At 37.6% G+C, this 27,678-nt stretch overlaps 2 protein-coding genes across 3 annotated transcripts in view; both read right to left on the bottom strand.

Annotated features, from left to right (window-relative positions):
• Positions 1-27,678, bottom strand: part of LOC125770143 (calcium-transporting ATPase type 2C member 1) — a 55,501-nt gene that overhangs the window by 22,713 nt on the left and 5,110 nt on the right. The window lies entirely within an intron of this gene.
• LOC125770227 (carbohydrate sulfotransferase 11-like) lies at positions 1,782-9,991 on the bottom strand. Its single transcript, XM_049439617.1, has 2 exons — positions 7,654-9,991; positions 1,782-7,412 (listed from the first exon to the last, which is right to left on the bottom strand). Exons 1-2 carry the CDS (start codon positions 8,296-8,298, stop codon positions 6,978-6,980), a joined length of 1,080 nt encoding a protein of 359 aa, XP_049295574.1. The 5' UTR covers positions 8,299-9,991; the 3' UTR covers positions 1,782-6,977.

Below are 27,678 nucleotides of genomic sequence, written 5' to 3'. Positions count from 1 at the left end.
CATTCGACACAATTGATACACAACGAATAAATCGATCTATTTGTAGACAGGAGTGCTTTATCTTTTTTTTCCATTTTCACCCATAACATAACAACAAGCAACAAAATAAAAATCCAAAATTTGTACAGAAACATTCTTAAAAAATTTGCATTCCTCCACTATCATCGCTGCTTATCGTTCGTAAAAAAAAACAATTCCACAAGGCCAATTTCGCACGGAGGGAATTCTTCAATGGTTCCCACAACAGCACAGTAATTGTAATCGAACAGAGTGCAAATTTAAGAATCATAAAAAAATAATCAGTAACACAATATGCCTCCTCGTGAGCGACACCGCAGCAGGGATGCGCGTAACAGGGCGCGTTATCAAATTTCAATTGCCCAACGGAGGAGTGGTTGAAATGATTCTTTTTTGCGCTAGTAAAACGTGCTAATGGGTCCAGATGGAATGAAACGTTTATGTAAGTTTCTTACCTGTATCGGGCAGGCGAATTTGGACCAGGTGCTGTGATTGTAACGCGATATTATAACGAGCTTTTCCATAAACACGGAAAAGTGTGATAATCGATTCATTCACGTTCGGTATATTGTTTTGTTTTTTTCAATCGAAGGATTGTTTGTTTCAATCTCTTTCCAAATTTGCATTTTTTTATATAAATACATTGATTGAAAATGCTACTTCATGCGAAAAATGTTTCGTTTTCTGGAACACAATTGCATAAGAACAAATGCCTCGTTTATTGTGATATTTGATCCCCCATTCGATTTGACTGGCGAGAATGCATTAGTTCGGGATGGTAATAATACTTCGCTTTGCACCTCATTAGGCAGCAAACGTTCGAAACGTGTGCGCAAGAAATGAAATACAGGTTCTACAGTGCCGCAACAACTTATCATCACCATTCTCAGACTGCCAACGAAGATGATGATGATGATGATGATGGTGATGAAGCGAAATGTGCACGGAAGGGTAGTCACATTGTGAGTCCACGAGGTGTACGGTGTAATCAATACCATGTTCGTTTCGTTAGATTACAAGCTGTTGCAAGCGAAAAATGGGTAGCTTTTGAATGCATCATTACCTTCGTAAAACCATAATGGAATAAAAGGAGGAAAAATAAATTACATTTTAAAAACAAAACCTTACTAAATTAATTTAACATAAAATGGTAGAGTTATCCCCCTTGTGGATGAGCAGAAATACTTGTAATTTAATTACAAAACCCCTTTTGCGTAAGAAAATATCTTTCCTTCGGCTGGTTGAATGATCAATTCGATTAAAATCTCAACAAGGTAGAAATTTCCATCCACACCCTTGGAAGCGGACTACTTGTTTTTAAATGCAAAGTGAATAATTAAAAAGGATAAAAGACGTCCGGCGTAATGGAGGCGCTAGCGAAGGCTTTACTGCAATGTGGCAGCAGGAGGGCATGGGAAATCGATTTTCTTTGTGATGGTTTCACCTTGATAAATGAAGGCATCCGATTGGTTTAATAAGAATGATTGGACATGAATCTGTAACCAGTTTTGCAAAGTCGTAAATGACATTAGTTTTCTTTATCTTTGTAATCAAAAACAATTAATCTGAAGGTTAATGGACTGATTTGGAACTTTCTTGTGGGAATTATCACGAAAGCAAGTACAATTTGTTTCTTCAATTGAAATCTTATGCTATTTAAATATTAATAAAAAATACAAAAAATATTAAATTGCAACTACGTTAAGTAAAACTTATTTTCATATAAAGCCCCAAATAGGAGTTGTTTATCATCCTACCTCTTCAAACCCTATGTAATAAACATGAATTAAGCAGTGTTTATTAATGTCCTGCACATCAATTACTTTATTAGTAATCACGGCTCTACATTAATCATTCATAACATTAATTTACCAATCAATATAAGCGTCCGGAAATGAAGTTGCTTTGCTACGCTTTCTCGACAGCGACAGCAGATGTAACAAATTAGCAGCCATATTTTTTTTTATTTAGTACCGACCACTTCATTCTAGCTAAGCGTAACCTTTTAACATAAACAAAAGCAACAGATTGTTGTGACACACAAAGCTATTACTCAGTGGCAAAGCTGACAACATTCTGGATCCATATTTTCTCACGCCGCTTTTTTGTTCCAACGAGTTACATAAAACGTATGACACATTGTTATCAATGGAACAGGCCTCCTGTAAAGCAACTTCAAGTGCGATAAAAAAGAATCCAACTGTTCCAACTTCCGTTCCACAAGCTGTTCTGTATCCACTTGACTTTGTCATTCGGAGCCACAGGGTGTCGCGTGAAAGTTCGCGAAAGAAATGATAAGGAATAAAATGCTATACATTTCTTTTACTATTACCTTCTTCAAGGTATGTTCTACTGTTTTCTCTCTCTTTAGAGAAGCACAATTTTATCTATAACGCAAAAAGAAAACAATGCAGAAGCTACACTCCTTTTGTCAAACGATGCCATGATGGTGAAGTGTACTTGAGATATAAACTGGTTCATTGTTGCATTTTTGCTAACGTAGAACGTATAGATAGTATATTAGAGCACACTTCAACCGGCAAACATTCGAATTGTCTCCGATGGCTTTGCCAACCCTGTGATTAGCCAGTCAGGTGACAGCTTTGGTTCAAATTGCAACTCGTAATAATAGACCAAAGGGATCTAATTTCGGAACAGCATTGTTACGGTTTGTTGCTGTTCTAGTTTCAATTCTAAAAAAAACAATAGACGATACAATTTTTTGAAAGAATATGTTTTATAAGTTGTTAAACCCATCGAAAACATAAATGATTTAAATTACATGCGCCTAGATGTATGCACTGCTATTAAAAGTAATCTTAAGCATGAAAATAGTCTACTTTCAAGCGTAATCTGTAGTATACGTTCAGTTTTCCGAACAAAGAAAGAGTCTTTTAAACTCACAAACAAATTCGTTTTCTGTTACAAAATATATCCATGTATTAATATGGAAAAGCGTTTCATATTGAAAGTAATTTTCCCCCATTCGAGCAAAAAAAAAACATGTCGATTCATCATTCACAAATGTACTTCTGACACACGTTGATTGCATTTCATTTATTTTCTCTCGTTTTTTTTTGCTGCAGTACAGATAAAACTGTAAGGCCAAGTTTTGTCCACCGTTTTCATTGCATGGTAGGTTTTTTTTTGTTTTATGTAGCCAAAATTCAATAAATGAAACGAACTATTGACGAAATGTACGCCTGGTATGATGTGCAAAACGTTAGAAGCCTCTTGAGTTACGGACGACCATCAATGGGATCAGGATGGAAAAGTGCAATAAAGGATCAACAAGAGAAAAAAAAAACAGAAACAGGAAAATGGACAAGTATGCCATTTTTTTCTCATTCCCCGTTCAATGCTTGTCATTCCAGAGTTGGCTTTTGAATTCGGTTTATTTCGGTTGCATTTTATTTACTTTTTCACTCAACGATCACCTTCCGTAAATTTGTTCCCTTTCCGGAGCATGATGTGAAACAGTTTTCAATATTCTGCAACAACCAAAAAAATAGGAAGATACAACGGTCTAGGGAATCTTTCCGATATAGCCTGTTCGTTCGCTTTCTAACGGAAGCAAAGCGAGCAGTCGAATAGACATACCGTCGTATCGTATGTGAACGTTGTAGTTTGAATTGAATTTTTACTATTTTTTCAGGCTTGCGTTCCATTGCTGTAGCCATTTGCAGAATCGATACAGTGTCGATAGTTTATGGCAAACTTTCAAGGGAACAATTCACTGTCAGCAGCAACACAATTTTTAGATTTGATTTCAATCTTCAATTTTGAGGTACAACTTTTACAACAGAATACAAACGTTTTATATTAAAAATTCATTTGATTGGTTTTTATTCTATAATATTATAATTATAGAATAATTTTATAAAGCTTATTATATGAAAACATGGAAAACATTTCTCTTTAAATAATTTAGATATAATAATAATAATATAATAAAGAACATAACTATGCGCAAGCACGTAATACACCATATCGTCCACCTGCACTGAAGCATGATGGATGAAGAATTTTTCCTTTTTCCGCCAACTCATGCGCAAGAAGTTCGCCAACATGGTTTGCCACATTTTACCAACCAACATGACATGATAAAATCACATCACAATGTTTGCTCGTTGCAAAACTGAGGCCCGCCATTGTTCACTCACTGGACAGTTGTTTATTTTCGGTGTGCAAACCGAACTGTTTCACCACACGCGTGCAGTGTATGCAACCGTCCCGAAGGAGAGTTGGACAGCATCCTGAACGATATGAAAGTCATCAACGGGCATCAACAACTGTTTCCGAATAGAGGTGATACGCGTGTCAGTAAATTACAGCCACCGCCACAGCCACCGACAAAACATTGTTGCACACGGGAGGATGTTTAAGAGGCGATGGTGGGGGATTTTGAATTTTCCATCGTGATGTGAATTTCCTTGTGCAAAATTCCATACATGCCTCAATCCAACATTTATCGTGGCTTTGATGAAGCCACTATTCCGAGTGTGTGGAGGTGATGAAACAACATTTTGCTTTGAAGATAAGATTTAATCGTCAAGGTAACTTAACAAGTTAAAAAAGAATAACAAAATACAACAAAGTTAAACAAAAAAGCCATTCAAGGCCAAATAAAGTTATTAAACTTAATCGTTTCGCTTAAAATAGATGATGAACGTTGATACTTGTTAGCGGCTTATCACATCGCCAGGCTTTAAACTATCATGAACCGGTTCAATAATAAGCGTGGGTACATTTGCATAATCTTTAAATGGAAATTTGAACCGTATCTTGAATCGCGCTGCTGAGAGTCATGCCGAAGCAGTTTATTTGAATTTGATTCATAAGGCGACCACAAACAGATAGTGAGGTGGAGATTTAGAAGATTTGACTGGAGGTGGAGTGTTTTGATAGCTGCACAGAAAGCATTATTAATGTCCACCGTATCTTTAGGCTGTTCAGAATATATGGAGACAATATAATAAAATGATTTGTTTTCGAAGAGTTGCTTTGTTTGCCAAACATTATTTAAATTTAAACTTCGTTTAGTAGAAAACTTTTCATTGTAAAAAGGAGCAATATTTCAAAAAAAAAACAATGTTACATTTTATAAGTAAAAACTTGATTTGTCCTCAACATATTCATATGCAAGTGAAAATAGCAAAGGACTTAAAGGAAACACCAGCGACTAGTGATGTGCGTTCCGGAATGAACCTGGTAGGTTCGTCAATTTATAAGTTTTGCTAAATTTTTCAAAAAAAGCTGAGGCTATAGCCTTGAGAAATTGTCAACTTTTTTTTTGATTGTTTTTAAGTTTTTATTATTTTTCATTCTTTTTTTTATTTAAAGCATTACTTAAGTGAAAAGAAACACATTGCAACTAATTGGCATTAAAATAAATCAATTTATTTTTTTTGTAAAATTTCTCAAAAAAACGTAAGGGGTAAGCCTTATGAAATTTTCGAGTGGAAAAGTTTTTTGAAATTTTTTTCTAATTTTTTATTTTTTTGAATTTTATTTAAGTTAAACTAACTAAGCTAAACTATTTAAGTTAAAAGAAACTTATTGCAACAAATTCCCATTAAAATATATCACATTTATAAATTTTGCTAAATTGTAGAAAAATGAGAAAAATTTTATATTTTCTCAAACAGGGTAAGGAACACGGTTCCTCGAATAACTTCTGGCACAGACATCTGAGGGCATGGCCGTCCAAGAAGAAAATGTAGCCATTGGTGCCATCTATCGACCACAGGTTAAAGATTGGCGATCCGTTGGATACCGACCGAGTTATCGGCAAAATTTCGTGCAAAAATGAGCCTAATCACATTTTTAAATTTTTATAATTTTTTTTATTTTTTTTCTGATTTTTTATTCTTTTTTTAATTTCAAGCATTATTTAAGTGAAAAGAAACTTATTGCAACAATTTCGCATTAAAATAAAACAAAACGAACCCAGTTCCGTTCCGTTCCTATTTCTTCCCAATTTTCCCATCACTACAAGTGACGTAGACCGGTAGGCGACTAATCCGTCTCACAGAATCATTTCCATATTTGAATGAACTTCCACCCGCCAGCACCATAACGCTTGCAAGCACGGTACGAGCATAAATCCGATGGAACCAACGGCTTTGACAATTTTTCCGCACCAATTTGCATATCAAGGGATTTGGTGCAAATGCTCCCTTGGCTGTGCCTGAAGTAAACGTTCTGCCAAGGACGCGGATGTGCTTACAGACTGATTGTCATGCATGGAAACGATTCTCCGCCCTGGGTAGAACAATAGAAGCAAACTGTGAATGAAAGTGTTGGTGTGTGTAGAAAAGCGAAGCTAAACACCACCATAATCGCTTACTTCAAGTGGGATGACTATGAAAAGCATTTGTTCAATCCTTGACTGTGCTTTGTTTTATTCATTCTTAGTGCTCTGAATGCTCAAGGTGGAGACATTCATATGCTGTTTCATTACTGTATAAGAATAAGGCTAAGAAACTTTTCATTGCCGCCAGATAATTTGATTTTTAATCCTTCTAGTGATTAGTGGTAGTATTAAAACATAAATTTTGTTTGAAAGTCTTCAAATCCACCTCATTTTATCACTTACGACAACATAAAATGTAATCACTGCAGGTATTACTTTAGACTATCACTGTAATTACTTAGTTTTTATTCATCATCCTCTTCAGTTTGTTTCTTGTATTTGCTCCAATGAATATTGGACTACTATTGGTCCACTTTCATTATGCCTGCATCGTACATTTTTTAGATCATTTTTAAGTTGTCCTTATACTAATTGGATTTGAATTGCGTTCATTTCACCCAAAAATAAGCAAAAAAAATATTTTTAATCCACTGTGTTACCTTCAGACGTACTCCATAGTTGCCATGACAGCTTCTAATGAGATAAAGCTAACAAACAGCTAAGCTACACTCTAAACATCACAGTTAGACATGCGTGATGCGCGTTAGTCTTCGCCGTACAGTGCAAAATACTGACTAGCGTCGTACTGAAACAATCGAAAATCTAGCTCATAACGACGGTACAAACGTTCGAACTGTTCCTTCGTGAGTTCAGCTAACCGATCCATCGTGGAGGCGTTTCGGTGTAAAGTGTCACCCGATGTGCGATGATGATTAACATTCAGCCGATGTCCCTCGAATCCATCATCATCGTTTCGTGCATTATCATAATTATCCGCGCTGGTGGTTACGTTCGCCAGCTGGAGAAGGTGCGTTACGTCCCGATCGTACGTTTCCAGCTTGATGATCACGGTCGGTTGCAGGAAGCAGGGATCGCACAGATTGTAATAAGTGTTCCAGTGTGGATCCAGCACGTTCGTGCGACGTAGCACAAATTCGGTGAAATCGCTGAAGCTCGGTACCGGCAGCGTGGTACCGTTCTGTCCACGTAATCGTTTCAAGCCACACATAGAATAAAAGACTTCAGTCAGTATACACTTTTTTTGCTTGAAAAGCTCTTCCGTGCTGTAGACCCACGGCTAAGAATGTTGTGGGAAGTTGAAAAGCGATGGACATGGTCAGCATATTCGTGCGTGGCCACTTCGAACGCTAATTAGTCCATGGCATTCAACGAACCCCAATCAACTTCGTGTTCCAAGATTCAACAAAAATCAATCATACCTTTGCGCCAACGGGCGTATCCATGCCGTACACCTCGCGAAAGATGAAACGCCTGAGGGTGCGATAGTTATCGCTTTGTGGACGAACGATCAGATCTTCATACGCACTGACGAACCGATCCATTGGGTCACGTACCAACAGGAATCGGATCACTGGTGACGCGACGTTCTGCTTCATCTGTTCCACGTCGGCACGTGTTGGTGCTGGATAGTACATACGCGCGAGTGCCTTCATGTCTCGGGCCGCTTGTGCAATCTTTTCCCGTGGAATTCCAGCCCATCGATTGAACTGATACATCCAACTGCTGGACGCAACTTTGCTTATTGCACACCATAACATTTGGTACCGCGGTTGATAAAAGTAGTTGTAGTACAGATACTGGGGTTTGGAAGTTTGTGGACTTGCAATGGAGAAATTCCCCAGCGAGTGAACTATTTGACACTGTTCCTGTAGATGGTTCGAACGATCTTCCATGATCTCTTCGATCGACTGTTCGTATGGTAGGGGCCACGGTAGTATTAACACCAAAACGACACAAGTCACCAGGATACCCACTGCACTCCATCGCAAAACGGTACGAACAGTGACGGGATTATTGGGAGCTGCAAAACTGCTTGCACGACGCCGTGCACTAGTAGCTCCCATCGAACTTCACAATGGCTACCTTCTTTCTGCGTCTGAACCAGTCAGTAACTGATGCGTCTTCACCACCTTCCGGAACACCACTGACGACCGGTTCGTGTACGATTGGAACAACCGAAAATCTAGCTGTCGCCTCCAGCAAACAGCTGTGAATACAATGAAGATCCCACATAACCTGCCGACCATGCGAATGAAAGAGCTTTCCTTCTCTTCCTTTTCCTCCCACCCTCTAAAGTATACCCACGAACGCATTAGCGTCAGTTAAAAAAAGGGAGTTAAATAATAAAAAAAAATCTATAAACAAACCCCTCTAGGCCATTACGATACATGTGTGTGAGCTCGCGAACGATCGTGTATAGATTGGAAGTCGCGTGAGCCAGCAAAAGCTCTCGTTAACGTTATTCAAATCGCGCTAACGAACGCAAACGACCAGAAGACGATGAACGGTGGAGACAATCATAATAAAAAAATTGTGTCCCTTGTGCGGGAAAACTTTGTATGCCGTGCGATACCGATCGTGAGCCAATGAGTTTACTTAGCTGGTTTTACTTTAGCTTGCTGTTTCAACTATAGAATTAAAAAAAGTAAGAAAAGCGATATAAATTGATGAACCACACACAAAAAAAAAAATTGTGCAAAAAAGGCTTTTTAAAAATACATTTTCGAACGATCAAACTAAAAATTACGGAGCATTCGTGTCAAATTTAATGCCATTACAAGGCAAATTCAATTAGCACCGAAACGCAAGATGGTGTGATGTAGCAATCAAAAGTGACTAATATTTACGGATGACAATCATTCATAGTGGCAACAGCAACAACTTCACGGTATTTGTGGCGCTTGAATTTGTGCCGAAAAAAACAAAAGTTAGGCTGCGTAATCACATTTGTTACATAGAAAAAATCAAATGTTCATACAGATATTAAACTGTGAAGTTCATTTTTTTTATCATTCTGTCTATTTTTGCTAGACATACAGATTAATTTGTAATATTTCACTGCTGTTTATGTTTATGTGCTCGTTCACCATAGAGGACGGTAGCGTTGTTTAAGTGAGTCAAACGCAACCAATGCGTCAAGAGATTGAGATGACGGCGCCGATAGAGGAAAAAACAAAAGCGATATGACAGATCGATGATCGCAAATTGCCGGTGAGTATAATAAGATAAAAGTAATGAGAGTATGAGGCATTTTACAAAGCAAAGAAAGTATGTTGAAGTTTTCCAACAGATGGCGTTATTAATTTCTTTGAATCTAGTGTTGGGTCAAGCAGCTCTTTTGCAAGAGCGGAGCGCACCGCTCTCACTCTCTAAAGTCTGCGGTGCGCTTGAGGTAGCTCCACACGGAGCGCTGCACACAGGAGCGATTGTGCGATGCGCTCCCAGGAGCGAAGTTTCGCACCACAAGCAGCGCTGCACGCAGGAGCGATTCCTGCGATACAGCTACCTCTTTTTCCGTGAGCTGTGCGGGAGCGCGCACGATAAGATGACCGGAGCGATTGAAATACCTCTTTCGCTCTTGACCCACTAGCTATAGCCTTAGGAAATTTTCAAATTTTTTGAATTTATTTTTTGTTTTTTATTCTTTTTTTTATTTAAAGCACTATTTGAGTGAAAAGAAACTCATTGCAATCGATTCGCATTAAAATAAAACAATTTTTAAATTTTGCTAAATTTCCCAAAAAAGCTAAGGCTAAAGCCTTAGAAATTTTTCAAATTTCTAGAATTTTTTATATTTTTATGATTTTTTATCCTTTTTTTTATTTAAAGCATTATTTGAGTGAAAAGAAACTTATTTCAACCAATTCGCATTAAAATAAAACAAAACTTTAAATTTTGCTAAATTGCTCAAAAAAATGACCAATGGTAGCCATTGGTGCCATGTATCGTCCACAGGTTAAAGATTGGAGATCCGTTGGATAGCGACCGAGTTATAGGCAAAACTTGGTGCAAAAATGAGCCTTCGTAGATTGACAAATTTATAGATTTTTTACATTTTTATATTATTTTTTATTCTTTTTTTAATTTCAAGCATTATTTGAGTGAAAAGAAAGTTATTGCAACAATTTCGCATTAAGATAAAACAATTTTTTAAATTTTGCAAAATTGCTCAAAAATGGCAAGGGGTAAGCCTTATGAAATTTTTAAGTTTAAATTTTTTGAAATATTTTTTTCTGATTTTTTTTACTTTTTTTAATTTAAAGTATTATTTGAGTGAAAAGAAACTTTTCACTTCACTTTTTTTCGATTCGCATTAAAATAAATCAATTTTTAAAATTTTGCTAAATTTCCCAAAAAAAGGTAAGACCTTAGGAAATTTCAAATGGGAGCGCATCGCACAATCGCTCCTGTGTGTAGCGCTCCTTGTGGTTCGAAACTTCGCTCCCGGGGAGCGCATCGCACAATCGCTCCTGTGTGTAGCGCTCCGTACGGAGCTACCTCTTTTTCCCGTGGGCTGTGCGGGAGCGCGCACAATAAGATGAGCGGAGCGATTGAGGTACCTCTTTCGCTCTTGACCCAATACTACTTGAATCGACTAATATGAATGTCAAAATTAAGTGTAAATTGTCTAATCTTGAATATGAATGTCAAAATTAAGTGTAAATTGTCAAATCTTGATAAAATTGAAATTATGTACACACCATTTATTCAATGCAATAAAGGAAATAAATATCTATACCAATTTTTCATTAATGCAGGTTTGTTAAAGAAAAGAATAATAATTCTAATTCTCTATCATTCTCTTGAGATATCTAAACTTAACGGTATGATTTGTGGTTTATACACCAACAACTGCAATAAGAAATTCACTTCTGCTTGAAGTTCTACAACCACAACGTCTTATTGCAAGCAATCTAATTGCTGGTAAATTATTGGCCACAACAATTTAACGCAATACATTAGGAGAAACTCCCGTACTGCTAATGCGATTTTCGATCGCTGCTCTTTAGCAGCCACCCCTGTTAAGGTTGTTAAATTGCTTTGGCAAAATTTGAGCCACACCAAGCAGCGAAAATACATAGAAAACAATTTACAGCGTTCGCCATCACAAACCGACAGCGGGAAAAATGAAAACCATGTCACTTGACGATGTTTTCCATGAATTTCACCCATTCGGAGGCCTACCGAAGGTTGGCGTGGTATGAGAATGTCTGTTTTCCCACGCCTTTGCTAACAGCACCAGTGTAGAAGGACCAAGTTGCTAGTTGGTAAAGAATTTCCATGGAAAGCATCGTATACCACACAGCCACAGCCGGCTGGAAAGGAAATAGTACCACAAGACTTCGTTATTGTTTGCGTTTAAGAGCCTGGGTAGTGCGTAGTGGTTCTGTGCTCGGAATCGTCGTCTTGGAGCACTTGTAACTTCCTGCATTGTTGTGCCCAAAGTCTCTGGTAAGCATCAGTACGAACGGCCCCCCCATTATAAAACGTCTATTGCTACGGGATCGGGTTTTATGCATTTGCAGGTACGGTACCGTACAAGACTGTTGTTCACTGATGCCATTTTCTGCCACCACATGGGACGAACGTAAATTCGATCCGAAAAGGTTCTATTGTTTGTGCCCGCATGCAGCTGTGTTTGCTTCGGAGAATAGTTAGCGAATCTCCAGTGCATTAAGGGGCATCTCGAACGATGCTTTACTGCCGGTGTGCAATAAATCTTTCACATGAGATTTTCTGGCCAATTTTCAAGCAACGACATGTTGTGGAGAAGGTAGAGATGTTAAGACAGCTGTACGGTAAGTATAACACCAGCATCTCAAGCACTATGAAACAACTCCCAAGTTTCTGTGGACTGTTGTATGTCTTTTCCAGTTGAATGTGGCATAAGCTTAATGCATCTTGACGTACTCTTCTTGGTTTAAACAACTTCGAATGAACGTTTTATACACACAGCCTTAGTTGCAACCCTCAGAAGCACGAGTTCTCGATGAGTTGAGGCACAAATAAGATAAAAAATACACACATGACGGTATTTAATTGAAGCTGTAAGATTGCTTAACAATAGAAAAGCTTCATGTACTGTACCGTACCGAAGATGTGCTGGAACTTTGCGAACATATAATTGATTTTAAAGCAATCCATTATTGATTCGTGTAAAGATGGAGTTAACATTTGCGCCGTTGGACAACCAGTGTGATCCTTTATACATCCCTGCAAGTCTGCATGAGCTTAGGCAACTCCATGGAAATTACAGATGCTGCATGGGAAAACGTTTGTGTAACACAACACCTGCATTGTACTCTCGGGTTTCCTCTCTGTGTTACAGTACTGCAGAATTTCCAGTGGTTTAATTATGAAACCTGGGTGGGTTGGAATTTCAATACATTCATGTAGCGCTTAAATTATGCTTCCACACTCAAGCCGGTTCCCTTCCCAAAAAGGCTCTTTAATGTAGCGGCGGATCGTAAACTTTGCCAAAATCGCTTTGTAGTGTAATGCGCTATGCAGCCGAGGGTGGTACCGTCCCACCAAACCGAACGTGCCATTTAGCCGAGTAGACTAATGCTTACATTAGGCAGGCACAGCCTCTCTCCTTTTATTTACAAAACCACCACAAAGCTCTTATCTTCGTCAACTCAGGCCCAACTTTTCAAGCATGTGACGTGTTTTTTGGAGGGGGGCCATGGAGATATGTCAAACGGATGATCTCCTGTGTGAAAAGCTGCTGTCGCAGTGCTGCAGGCCGTATCTCAGGAAAGCCTACTTTGTAAAGGGGAGGCGAATGAAAATTCAATTTTCACAAAAGCACAGCGGACCGAAACGTGGCCAAACGTCCGGTGGCGAGTGGTCGGATAAGTTGCAGGGCATTATTTGTTGTTTGACATTTGCTGGCAAAAGTTGATGTGACTTTTTGGCATTAGGGCATCCGAGAGACTGTGGAGAATACTTCCGTAAATGCATCTTTTTTTGTATAAATTAACGAGGAACGACTGTTTGCGGTGAAAATTTCACTTTATAATATGTGCCATAACGAAGTTTCAGTGTACATTTGCATTTTTTTAATTACCTAGTTCTACTGTTTTCTAACAGATGGCGTCAAAGATAAAAAAGTAATCAGTCTGCCACGGTGACAGCATGTCATTAGGGTTAAATTTAAAACTTTACTCAAATTGACATACATTCTAATGTGAAAGGAAAATTTTAGCTAAACCCATACGAGAGCGTAAAACGTTTAATTATCGCAATTATCACTTGATGGGAAGGAATACTTACAAGTGTTCTTACATTGCCTAATGCCGGCAATCGGACGAATTGTTCAGCAGGAACAATCTTTTCCTTGTTGGTCATCAAATTTCCTACCATTTTCGTTAGTCACCGGACGTGGATGATGTGTAACTTCACAATCACTGGCACAATTCATCATTTCCAGAGCAACCATGAAACACGACAACGACATCGACGAGGGCAATTTCGATTACGATTGCACATAAATCACGTGCCATGACATGCATCAGGAAATGGTACCAAGGCAAGGGCAGGCTGAACAAAAATGAGGCAAGGGCCAACGCAAATAAAATCAGCACACCAATACATGAACGTACGGAAAATCACGTAGCACTTCTTCGTTCGAAAGAAGAGAAAACTAAATTCGATTCTAACGCTTTTATATTAATGTTTTGATGAAGAAAACTAATTTTTGTAAAAGGTTTTATAACTACATCTATTGCTCGATGTACTGTTTATACAGAATAAATAAAGAAAGGAATTTTAAATCACTTCTGGCTTTAACGATAAACACCCAAAGGCAATCGCTTTGTTATGATTATTTCTCAAGCGTATAACGCTTTCGTGCGCGGCTGTCTAAAAACACTCAGTAACCTAAATTTTGTACTCACGCTACGCCATCAAACCCATTCCCGGTTTCATCCATCAGCTTATCGACGAACAGCAAAAAGAACGAACGGTCCACCGACAAGAAGCAACACGTTCCATTACGTTGAAGGTTGAAGGCAGGAAAAGCGCCCATAATACACGCAAGGATACGTTGGTGTTGAAATGTCCGAACAGGTGAATGGACGAAGGGGAGGAACCAGGAAATTGATTTTCCCCCAAACCGCCGGTTAAAAATGTTACATTCGAATCCTTCAAATCCAGTTTGAGAATTGAATTGGAAGGGAAGAAAGAAAAACCCGCCTCGATCGAAGCCATTTACTAGATCGTAATGTTTCATCAATTCTTTCTTTTTTTTCTAAATTGAACATGTTTTGAAAGAAAGCTCACTTTCACACACAAAACATATACCATTAGAAAGTTAAGTTAAGAACCCATACACAAGAAAATATAACCTTTTTGCCTCACTTTAAGGAAAGTTTTCCCAAAAAAGATTCGACGGCACGTTGTAAATCAAACGATTGTAAGAATTTCCTATATGGACAACGCTTCATTCACAGCTTTTCCGTACTCGCTCGTACCTCTTACCCGCTGCTACTGAGGCCAAAAAGGCCAAAAGGGACAAACAGCAATTCTCTGCAGAGCGATAAATTTTCCTCCAGTTGATTTTTCATTAATTGGACGATTTATCGCCGTTCACCTGGGGTATTCACACCGCCATTGGACGGAAAAAGTTACCTTCCGTGCAAGATTTCCATGTCAAACGCTCTTTTACCTGATGGTTGATGGTTTGCATTGTACAATAGGTTTGAACAATGGATTGGAACTCGTGAAGAAGTAGCGGAAGCAGACGTCAATGAGTTGATGTAATTTGAAAACGAATAGACAGCTAATTGAAATTTAGTTGGTCAATATAACCCCAACAACATGCCGCACACAAAAGCATGAACATGTCGGATGGGACGAATTTTCTATGAGGGGAAAATAATTTCTCGCCATTTTCCCACGATGTAAATTTACTAAAGTAAATAATGTTAACTATGTACTTACTGTAATGGCGATAATGATTAAATAAAAACAAACTTTTTACAATGGGAAAACTTTTCAGTATCACATTCAAAAACGAAGGGCAGAAACTTTTTTATACACCTAATACAATCATGCTTCTTAAATTCATAGAAAATGAGAACCTTAAGGAATCACAAAAATTGAATCCGAAAATTCAAAGGAAAATGGGAAAAGCCAAATGTGGAACATGGAACCGAACGGACACGCTTATCGCGTACCGGTTCAGGAAAATCACGCCCTTCCTCGGCACACGTTTCCACCAAAACTTTTCACCTTCGTGCCATTGGAAAATCTACTTTATTATACGCAAATAATGCGCTTATCATGGGTAAATTATCGTGCCGTTGCGAATGGGCTATTATAATGTTACGAGAGAGAGCATAAAAGCCAGGAAAAGCGACAATCCCACCCGTTTGATGGTGTATGCTAATGTAAGGCTGATAAATCCCGCTTTATTTTCCTTTGTTGAAGTCTTTTTTCTAGTTTTTTGATCGATTATGAATATGTTTTTTAGGTTGCTTTAATGCTTAAATATAGCTTACAATTATTGGCTTAAAGTTTTGTGTTAAAGATACGAATCCAAACATGAAGCAATCATTTGTAATACTGTAATTCGTATCTGATTTATCTTTCAAACATGAACACATAATCCTATGGTAATCCAATGCTAATTAAACGGTGTAATTATGCTGTAATTTGCATACATTAAGAGTCACAAACATCTGACAAATCCTACATTATGGTTTGTTCGCTTTGCAACAGATGGCGCCAGTGAGCTTTTTGAGGCTTAAGTAAGATCTTAAGGCGTAAAAATTAATTGGATTTTATTTTTGGCGACAGATTGAGATGCAAAGAAAACAAAAATGTTGAACTTTTATAATTGAATCACATTGAAAATTAAATAAATGTTTCATTGCCATTAGTTTTCTAAATGTTAAAGAATGGGAAGCAGTGTGTTATTTTGTAGAATGTTTTGAAGATACTAATTAATAAACAAAAACAGGGAGATTGAACTCAAGAAAACTAATAAATCAATCAACGGAACGTCTCGTCAATATCGATTAGAAGTTACGATGAACGTTTGCCTCCTTTCCAGCGCAAGTCTTTAAGTGTTTTCTGTTCAATCATTGCTTCAACAAACAATCCAGGATGCTGTGCTTCTGGAACTCGACTGAAATCGATACCGGTACGACAATTATCGGTTGCCATATCCTCGAGTAAACTGGTCTTCCGCGAAATGGCAATTAGAACCACCCAACAGGCGAGTGCTTGGGGCCCGAAAGGAACGCTCAAGTTAGTCCACGCTTCAGCTATAAGATATAAACGTTCACTTCACTTATCACCCGATTGAAAACGTCGATACCGTCGGACCATAAATAAGATCGGTTTTGCTTCAGCGATTGTTGGTTAAGCGGGGGCTGAGGAAAAACACAGGAAAATTCACTACGATGGAAAGCAACCAGCGAGTGTGCACGGGGAAAAATCGATACTGGACCAAAAGCAAACGTCAAGATAATGGCCTGTTTGTAGAAATATGACAGACAAATTTAATTAAAAACTGTGCGGTTTACCATCAAAGGAAAATTTTGTATCGTATTCGTCTTCTCATTGCGATTCCTTATTTTTCCACCCAACGGAGATGGGAGATTGGGGGATAAAACAAAATAAACTCCATTGATGCATTGAATGTAGCCATTTTGGACCACTTTTGAGTGATCTTTCTTTTTGACTTTACAACTTCCATTGAAGTCATTATCGTTACGGAGAAGCTTTTTGAGTGGAAGTAAGGTTTCATTGAATTATTTTTTTTACAAACATCAAAACTTCATTATCTATTAACAGTACAATTACTGAACATTTTAAAAATCCGATAACTGAAATTTCCTATTTCTATTTCCAACTCCAAAAGCGGTTGATATTGTACTTATGAAAACAAATACCATTTTCTTTACAAACCAATAAGACACGATTCAGTTAATCATTGCACAATGATATCTTCATCCAACGAAAATAAGGCAAACCTATCAGCCAGTGAGACAATGTAGCGTCACTCAAAAAGGCTAATATTGTTGAGATACTTAGCCGAAAACCTATTATCGCCATGTTATCAATGTCTTTCTGCAAGCGCGTTCTTGCATCAAACCAAAATGAAGTGTTCAACCGTAAGGACTAGCCGTCCCAATCAATTACCACTTGAGTCTATCGTCTATCGGTTTTTTGGACCGTTTCGTCATTGTGTACGCGATACGACCAAGATGGAAAGGAACGACTGTGACTAATCTACACCAGCCTGGTGTGGAACTTGGTATGGGCGTGCGTGAACCACGGCCAAATGAGATTGTGATGAAGTACTAAACGAGCACATGTAGAACCTTTCAACCGATCTGTATGTACTTGACGCACAGCATCATGGGATGGGACACATGGAGTGTGAAGAAATAAGAGCAAAAAGGGCAGGATATTGAGCTTTTTGGAAAATTTGGTGACAGTATGTAACTCCTCTTACGAGTTACTATTTGTACTCCATTTTTTATCTCTATTTGATATAAGTGAAACTAAGTTTGTACTAAAACAAATACTAAAACATAATACAATAGCTTTGTATAAAAAAAATTGTAAAAGTTTTTAAGGGAAGGCTAAAATAACAAAGCGATGTGTCAAATGAATTTCCTTTAAAAAATCCTTTTAGAAAAAATAAAAAATAATACAATCCAAGTGTTGCCGAAAGTGGTAGCGCACTGTGTCCCGCCAGACAGATTATACGAAAACTCGACGCCTCCAGAACAGACGTACCAGAAAATCTTTTCCCTACACACCACCCTTGTACCATTGTGAGAATCAACAGGACTCTAAAGAGTTACTACGTTACTGCTTCGCAAAATCGAAGGACTTGTGTATGTGTGGACAGGACAATTTTATTTCCTCCCTGTGCCCCTATAATTGAACGCATTTCAACGCTCAACGGTGAGTGTTTTGCATCCGATAATGTGCCACATCACATACCCACATACCCACACACACACACTAGAGGGTGAATATGAGAGGGAAAAAACACCCCCTTCTTTTGGGGAGGGGGATAAATGGGGACGAAAAACGACGGAAAAGACCACCGGCAATGGTTAGAAAAGCCGGCTTAACGATAAGTGAAACGATTGTGTTTCTGCTTGTTGCACAAAATGGCAAACAACTGATAATTTTCTGATCCTATTAGTTACCATCGTATCAAGCAAAAAGGGTTGCAAATAATACGTTTTCTATGTTAGGTTCTATACAAAGTTTTCGTATTAACTTACGAAAGTATATTATTATAAAGTTTCGTATTATTAGTTATTAATGAATTATTTGTATATTTTATAAAAAAATTATATATTTATATCGAGCACTGTAGTTTTCATGTTATTTCAAATTAATTTAGCAATAATTTTAATTAACGCACACCGTTTTCAAATGTTTTTAATCGATTTTATTAACATAAACAATTCCCACTGCAATGTATCCGTCCACAATTAATTTTAGTACAATGCAACAGTGTAATTAAAATGAAAGTTTAATTTCAACACCGCTCGACACGTTTTGTTCAAGTACATCAACCTGCAACCGCACGTAAATTCCGTAACGACATCAGAGTACGTACGAACGCACACACAGAAATTATCTCGAAAAATCGATTAGAAAATCTCGCAAAACATTAACCCCCCTTGCGTTCCCAAAGGGAGGCGCATTTGCCATCCCCAGGGAAGGGATGAAATGAAAATGGAATGAAAACAAAACCCTTCCGCGGGCATTAACACTTTGTTGATGTTGCATCCCCTTCAGTGTATTAGCAGTAGCAACAGCAGCAACAAAAAAAGAGAAAACAACCATCCCCAATGGATTATTAGCCACCGGAAACACTCGCTTGACATTGCATTACATCGCGATACTACAACGGGTCGGTACCGAAGTGCCGGGAAAGCAATCAGCTAAATAGAATTTACATCCAATCGCCACCGTGTGGAAATGGCCCATCCGCTTCGGAATGGTGTAACATTACACCACAAAAAATCGACCATTACATCGCGAAAACTCATCTCCTCTTGAAGCACACACACACAATGTCAACAGACATTATACACATCCGGCCCAAAAAGGTGGAACAAAAGTCGCTCGGATGGTAGCGTTGTCGTTTAATGCTTCACTCATTTCCCTTTCCCAAAACGGTGAAAAACCTTGCCCAATTTTCCGGCGCACAGGATTTACCAAAGCACGTGTTTGGTTGTTTCCCTTTCCTTTTTTTTTGTTTGGGGTGTACCATATATCCGGTGCTTTTTGCGCTCCTCAAACACGCTGCCCTGCCTTTTGAAAAACCGATTTTCCGATTTTGATAACATTCTATTTCCACCAAAGCTATTTCCTCACTCGCAAACAATGCTCATTTTTTGGAAGTGGAGAAAAACAAAACAACCAAAACCCACACCGGACGTGTATCATATCCGTCCGAAAGGTCTTTTGCCGGGACCCAAGGTTAGCGGGAATTCTTTTCGGCAATCTCAACACACAAAAAATGTACAAGAAAAAAAAGCTACAAGGCATAATAAATATTTCGAACTGGATTTTTTTTCCTATACTTCTCGATGACAATATCGTACATTTTGCTCGGCACTGGCAAATACCAGCAAAAGCGCTACTTCGGGGGTAGTGCGACAATTTCCACCCCGAAACGACATACATTTGTGACATTTTTGGGGATTTTTGTGCAATCACCCTGCCAACATGCAATGCTAATATTTGACAATGAGCAAAGGAACTTGATTCGATACGCTGTGCTCGAATTACGCTAGAAAGTGTATGCTTGTGCACGTTCGTACAATTTCCTTTATGAGTGGTATTTGTTTGTGAAGGTATAGGAATGTAAAGCTACAGAAGAATGGTTTAAAAATGGGTCCTTTCGTTAACTTTTACAAGAATTTTATTTCAATCCCCAGAAGGGATCTCATCTTCATATTAAACTCTAACACTGCAGAACACAAATCGTTCGCTATTGAAGATAAAAAACTTAGAATCGTACATTAGGAAAGTAGGTTTTATGCTGTTCTTGTACCAAACACCAAACCAAACAGAAGATAGTCATTAAAATTACCCGTCAGATGGCGCATACAAAGTTGTTTGACAGCTTTGAGTACAGTGGTGGAGACGGATGGTGTTTTGTAGTGGTGACAAGCTTGTACACTTCACGACTAAACCATGTCTACGGACACGAACATGGTTCTTTTTTTGGGATGCTTCCCATTGGGTTTGAGGCTTCCAATGAAATGGAATAAGTACGCTGTCATGCCATGTCAACGGTATGTGCACTGTCATTCGATTTGACGTGCAGGTATAATAGCCCAAGGCAACAACGAAAATGGGGAAATTAAACTACGATAGACCACACCACAGGTGAATGAGACTTTAGTGTGTGGATTCTGTTAACGATATGTGCTTGAAAGGAGAAAAGAAACACAACAAAGTTTAGCTTATAATAAAGAAAGATAAATATTTTTAAAAACATTCACAAAATTGGAAAATGGAGAAAAAACAGATTGTTAAGGAAAAAAGGTCTATAAAATTGAAAAATAATACTTTTGTACAGTAATCCTACTAAATGTGTCTCACGAATGCGAAACATCGTGCGCAAACATAGAAGATGAAAGCCTCACAAACAACTGGTCGATAAAAGTTGAACAAAACGAAAGTTCAGAGAATTCTCAATAAGAATCCTTTCATTTCCATTTGCGTACAGCAACTCGGCAGAAATCTGAGTGCATCCCATTCAATGCGACCATTTTCCACAAATAAAGGACAAACAGAGCAAAAACCGATGATGGGTTAAAAAAGCATCATCGAACTGATGCTCCTCCGTTCAGGTTGCTGCAGAAATATTTTATTTCAAACTCTGCTTCCCACTAGCAAAAAGAGGATGAAAAATTGTCCGCAGGCCAACGAGGACGAATGGGAGAGAAATTAAAATGTCGTAATAAAAATTTTATACTACCATTTCCTCCCTCCAAATCCTGTGGCAAATAATACCGGAAGCTTAAATGAAATACCGGGTGAAAAAGAGCAAAAAAAAACCCGGGACAAACCTTGTGCGAACGAACCATCCGTTCGGAAAATAGGTTCTTTGTACTGTCCCGTCGTTTCATTTTTAATCCCAAATTTCAACGAAAAACCCCAAAACCCGCTAATAGAATTTTTAAACAGAGAAAACATGATAGGTATGGATGGATTTCCACAACTTTGAACGTAATTCGGCGGCGGTCTTATTGGAATATTTCCAATGTTTTTTGCAGTTTTGTTTTTCGATTACAAATAAATAATCGTTTATGTAAAGAGTGTTTAATTTTCACGTCTTTAAAGTGGTCTGTTCTAGTGGTTGATTTTGTATGTGGAAACGAACATGCGCTTTTATCAAAAGGCTTAACGCACATTCACTCTGGTTTCGATGTTTGTTTCAAGAGTTTTTTTTTTAAATTGCCCTTCGATGAGTGGAAATGGTAATGAACTTTTGATAGCTTCAAGCTACACAGAGGGTGGATGGCTGTATGAAATCTAAAAATAATAGTCGAAAACATTGATACCAAAAAAAGGAGCAAAAACAGGACAAACATGAGGGAAAATTTATCAAACCCGGTAATGGTAATGTGAGAAACAGATGAAACCTATCGCACAACAAATTATGCAACGCCGACTTCACCGGCATTAGGCCATCTACGTATGGGATAAGATAAAAGGATGAAGCTTGTCAGCAAACTGATACAATTCTATATCCCTTTCTACAGAAAATAACTCAAGGATTTATTCTCATTTCTCACTCCATGAGGAACTCACAGGAGTTTACAGGAGAAAACCCGGAAATCTGAATCGGAAATACTTTCACAACCGAAACTACCAGAGGGGTTCATTAAGCATACCCACCTTGTCTACATTGTGAAGGAACCGTTTGTGAGGAGAACTTTGCCGCCAATTGTCCTTACCGCGCCTTTAGGTTTTTAGTCAGCCGCATCCTTCTGTTTTTTTTTTATTATACTAATGGGTTTGTTGCTTGCTTGTATGCGAATATCTTACAACCGACGACAGTTTATTCACCCGAGGAGAGCTTATAACCACAACAACTCCCTTCCCAATGCTCTGAACCTAAAAACATCAAAGTCAGGGTTTTTCCTTAACCACAAAATTCACAACCCCTTGTCGGTCTGTCTACGTTCCGTATCTCGTATCGGGGGAAAAACTTTCTGCCTCCAAAGATTCCTCACCGAAAGGCACCGGAAGTGAAAAAGAGAAAGAGAAAGACAGAGAAAGAGATTTCTCTTGCAGCACAACACAAAATATCCTTTTTTTTTGTTTTATTATTTTTTTTAAGGATATCAAATTCCGCTCAGACAAAAACAGGAGGTTTTATTAGCATTTAATTTCTCTTTGTATTTTAGACTATTTGGCTATTCAATAAACATTGTATCAGGTTGATAAAGGAGGGTCATCGCTTCTATCAATTTCGTTTTTTTTCTTTTCGAATCCTTTGAATTGTTTTGCTATTTAGAAAGGTAACATTAATATACAAAAAGCCAATGGGTGTTTTTTGTATTTTTCTTTAAAACTCTACTACAACAATCCCTTTCCCGGGAAAACCCTTTAAGATGTACCGAATGACTTTATTATACCTTCAGTAAACTGTTAACAAGACAGACAGTTTCACTTTAACGTTCAACGTTGGTTTACACCTATGCCTAGGGAAGGTTGTTCCCTTAACCCACCTTCACCACCAGTCTCTAATGGTCTGTGAAAAATGGCCACATGCCACGAATGGGACGAAAGTTTCGCCTTTGCGCGTATCCTTTTACGCTCAACCGACTTCCGCCAAAGCCGACATTTTACGGCAAACGAAACACACGAAACGGATGGATAAGTTTTACACTTAAAACATCGATGAATAAAATGTATAAAAAGAACACATCCGGTTAATTCTTACCGGGTACGGTACAGAACGCTCCGGAACCGGAAGCATGAATTTACCGAAGTGCGACTAAATCGGACAGATGGTGCGAACCCTGCAGTAGCGGTATCGATCCTTACTGATAAAGAAAGGTAGGTTCACCCTTTATGAGTTTACTATAAAAAGAATCTTTTAATGGTGTTCAAAATAAAATGATAACAATACGGATAGGCCGTTCGTTATGAATGAAAAAAGAAAATAAATAAAATAATGAAAACCCCTTTATATTAAAATTATACAAAACATATAACAAATTATAAAATTTTGAAGAAGTTTTGTTAAGTGAAGAAATAATAAATGTGAAATAATATTTTAAAATAAACACTTAAAGCAAACAGTAACTTAAGAGAAAATAAAAAGACAAAAAGAACAAACAAAAATGTTTTAACACTATGCTACAATATGCTAAAGAACATGAAAACAAAAGCATCAAACTGGATGTAAATTTAATGCAGACAGCATGTTAATATGCATGCAAATTCAAAAAACCATTACACATTCGCCAACTCCTATGTGGTGAAGTGAGAAGAATGCAAATCAGAGGAAAAAAAAACACGCTTTAACCTTCTCCTCTACACCACAAAGCATAGAAGCATAGTTTCCAGTATACAAAAGATGAAAATTGCACGAAAAAAAAAAATCCTCCTGCATGTGACGTGGTCAGTAGCGATTACTTACCGATAGTTAGAGTAAAGTTGCCCCATCTTCTACACTAACGGCGCAAGGTACAAAAAGTAAACCATTTTTGTTTGAAACTGTTGCACAAAAAGAATGCCGTTTTTTGCGTTTTTTCTCCCATTTTAATGTCCTGTAAAAAAGTTCAATCTCTACTATCGGGCAGACATGGTTATAGTAACCGTCTGTAGCTTTACCGTCACCATGGGAATAAAAAAGCAATGTGTGCTACGGTACACACAGCAAACCACGGACAGCTTTGCTCAAACACCGGTACACACGGTGTAAAGGGAATCGTACTACTACTGCAAGGACGATTAATGGAAGTGCATCGATTTTTATCATGTATCTGTTCTTTTTTAATGCTTTCTCCCGACCCGATTGTGCCTCGGTATTGAAAGACAAACGAACAAACGGGCGTGCTAGGTGTGAGGAGAGAGAGTAAAACAGTACAGAAACCTTCGATGTTCCATCATGTTTAAGTAATGAACAGCTACAAACAATGTATGACGAATCACGATCGATACTAACGACTAACGATGTAGTGTAAGAAACGGAAAAAAGCACACTGCATTCGTTCAACAATAACGTGTTTGGCGCAGCAATAGGAAAGACACTGTTGATGGTGATGGAAGGAAACAAAGTCAAAGTAAGATTTCGCAAAAGCAATCAAATGCTCCACTGGATTGTAATCAAAAGTCAAACAGAAAAGTTAGATCGGTTCCATACAAGGAGTTCAGTTTTACGAGAGCTTAAAATAGATAAAAATGGTTGATAGATTCGCTGCAAGAAGATTTTTATATTCACTTGTTGCATGTGTCCTTATTTAAAAAAAGAAAGAAATATTTTAAATTGATATTCAAGTTGTAATAAAATTGTAAAAATCCCGATATCATTTTACAGGGTTTTACGCATCTGAATGTAATGCCAACTTAACAACGCTTAATACGAAATGGTCACATGGTGTTGTGACTCAGCGCTTGGTCCACTGCACAGACTATCGTGGATCAAATCTCATTTGGATCGATTCCCGGTAGAAATTTCGGTTAAACGATTTAAATCAATTTTCTACTATTATATTCAAGACAAGAGAATTATAACTTCTTTCAAATGTGTGTCTCCTCAAAAAATAAAGCTCTATTAAACTACAAGTTACAAATGAAGTGTGGAGAGTCATTTTTCGGGTGCATTTTATCCTAGAAAAATCTGTAAAATTTCATTTAATTACAATATGTTTATGTTAAATAATTGATTTAATTCTTCATACATTCGACATCTTCGGCTTTACTATTTCGCAATGTAAATGGATCGCAATCAAATTGTAGGTAAATAATCTAATCTTTATTTCGGGTCCGTCTTTCGGCTTTCTACCCCTCGTTAGGCCCCTCGTTCTACATGAATTTAAAAAAAATCTGACATAGTTACACTTTTTTCGTACCATTAAGGATGTAGAAAGTCGAAAAACATCACATGTTCCAGATTCTTATCATAAACTTGTCATTTCTAATCGATCGTCTTCCAAAACGGTACGCTGACGACTACATAAACTATCAAATTATCAAACAATTTGCCAATCTGTTCAAAAAGCATATCAACTATCAAAACGAAGAGAACAAAAAAAAGTACAATCCTCCACCAACGAATACAAATGAACACGATGCACGCCATTTCCCAGTTTTTTGCATGTTTTTCAACTGCCTCCAGATAGTTCAAGTCACCGAACCCCCTTTACGAAAACAGCTCTGCAGCGCGTCGTGGTACCCCGAGAGCACTAATTCACTTTAATTGAATCCAGTCACGCACCTTGCCTAGCAAAAAGGGGAACAAAATGATTTGCCAAAAATTTGAAATCAAACTTGGCATGGTCACACGGAGTAACACCGGCATCGAAGCATAACGAATCGTTGATTTAATGTAACGCAAGGGTAGCAAAGATAAGCGACCTGCAAATGAAGCGTGTCTCGGAAATGGGCATAGGACCTCTGTAAGTCTGCTTGACAGCCGGTTGACAAAATTTCTCGTTAAACTTTCTAGAAAACGTTGTAACGCTGGAACCTTGTTTACTGTGTAATGATCGATGGAGAAGGCAGAGATCGTACAACTCGTTGATTAAGATTTGACTTTTGTTGCCGAAGATTTGTGCCAATTCATGTGTTTTATTTTAATAAAATTTTACTTAAACATTTCATCAGAATAATTCTTCGTCACTCAAACATCACTTGAAAAAAAGAGCATCATTGCAACAGCATGACAACCTATTTTGCCGGCAACCAATTTATGTTGAAATCTGTTGCTGATCTTTCCACTGATAATAATAGCGCTTTACACCCGATGGATCTCGCGAACGGCATTACAGACCGATGCCTGCAGGTAGTGATGCTGATAATGATCGCAAAGTGAATGTTTGCCTGCAGTGATCGTTTAAAACGATCTTACTTCACAACAACGTCAAGCAGCGTAGTTTCTGAAGGACTAACACAACTGGCTGGATACTACTCAACCCTGGTAAATGGCGATGTTTGGTAATTCGATTGTGTAAATTGAATTTAGGTACGAAATTATCATTAAATTAAACCAGTTTATTAAATAGTTTATAAAATTCCAATAAATCCAATGTTAGAGCAAGAAGTGAATGAATCATTCTTTTGCATTTGCATCACGTAAACAAAATAAATTTCTGATTATACAAAGGATCCGAAACGTAATGATTCACTGGAGGAATAATGAGAAATCACATACATGATTAAACACGGCTGAAAACGACCGGAAATTAATATTCTCACACTAAGAGCCGCCAGCTGCTAGCAAATAAACTGGCCTCAGATAGAACGGTAACATCACTTCTGACAAATGGTAAAAAAATATTATCTCCAATGACAAACAGAATGAGTTTAAAATACACTTTTAAACGTTTTACTTCATCGCAGATACATTTTGGTAAAGAAAAATGTTCGTTTCGTAAGTTTTTTTCTGCCTCTGGTGTGTGTGTCCCCTTTGGAAGGAAAATTCTTCCAGACAACAAAGACCTTTGTGTACTCATATTTCACCACACGATGGCGCACATGGTACGTCAATGATATAAAGGTGGACAGGTTTTTTTCAACACTCGATTCATTTACAAAAAATATTTTATCGTATCATTTTACATAAACAATTTTTTTCCAATTTGAATGTAGCTTATTATGTTCAATTGACAGTTTAATATCTTTATTGGCAGATATATTGGTTTAAATTGATAAATTTATTTGGTTTGGATATATTTCCTTTTGATAAAATTATCTCATTCCATATTGATAAGCGTTTATCTCTTACGACAAGAATAAGATACACTAAGCAGACACATTTATTGGATTTGTGTATACAAACGAGTTCGTTTTAAAACACGAAACACGCGAACATAGAGGTAAACTGCGGAACTATCATTTGACCCCAACCAAGCAATCAGCCAATCAGTCATACGTTGCGAATGACTGATAACATGGTTCGATGAAAATTGCAACAACAAATGAAGAAAAAACGCGCTACATTCCAATTTGCTATTCGCTTGAAATATTTTCTAGATAACGTTTGCAAATTGTGGAAAGTTGTTATTAATTTTAAATGCTGCAAAAAAACATACATACAAAAAAGGTATATTGATTACAAAATGTTCTTGTTTAGTATCTTAAAACATCTTTTTAACAATTATATTTATATTATTTCGATTTTTATTGTAAGCTTTCTTATGCTTTGAGTGCATCCTGGGAGGAGGTGTAAGAAAGTTGTGAGAATCCTTTTATTCTCGAAACCCTAACAG

This window comes from Anopheles funestus, chromosome 3RL, assembly GCF_943734845.2.
Source record: "Anopheles funestus chromosome 3RL, idAnoFuneDA-416_04, whole genome shotgun sequence".
NCBI lineage: Eukaryota > Metazoa > Arthropoda > Insecta > Diptera > Culicidae > Anopheles > Anopheles funestus.
This window is presented reverse-complemented; position numbering and strand designations above follow the sequence as displayed.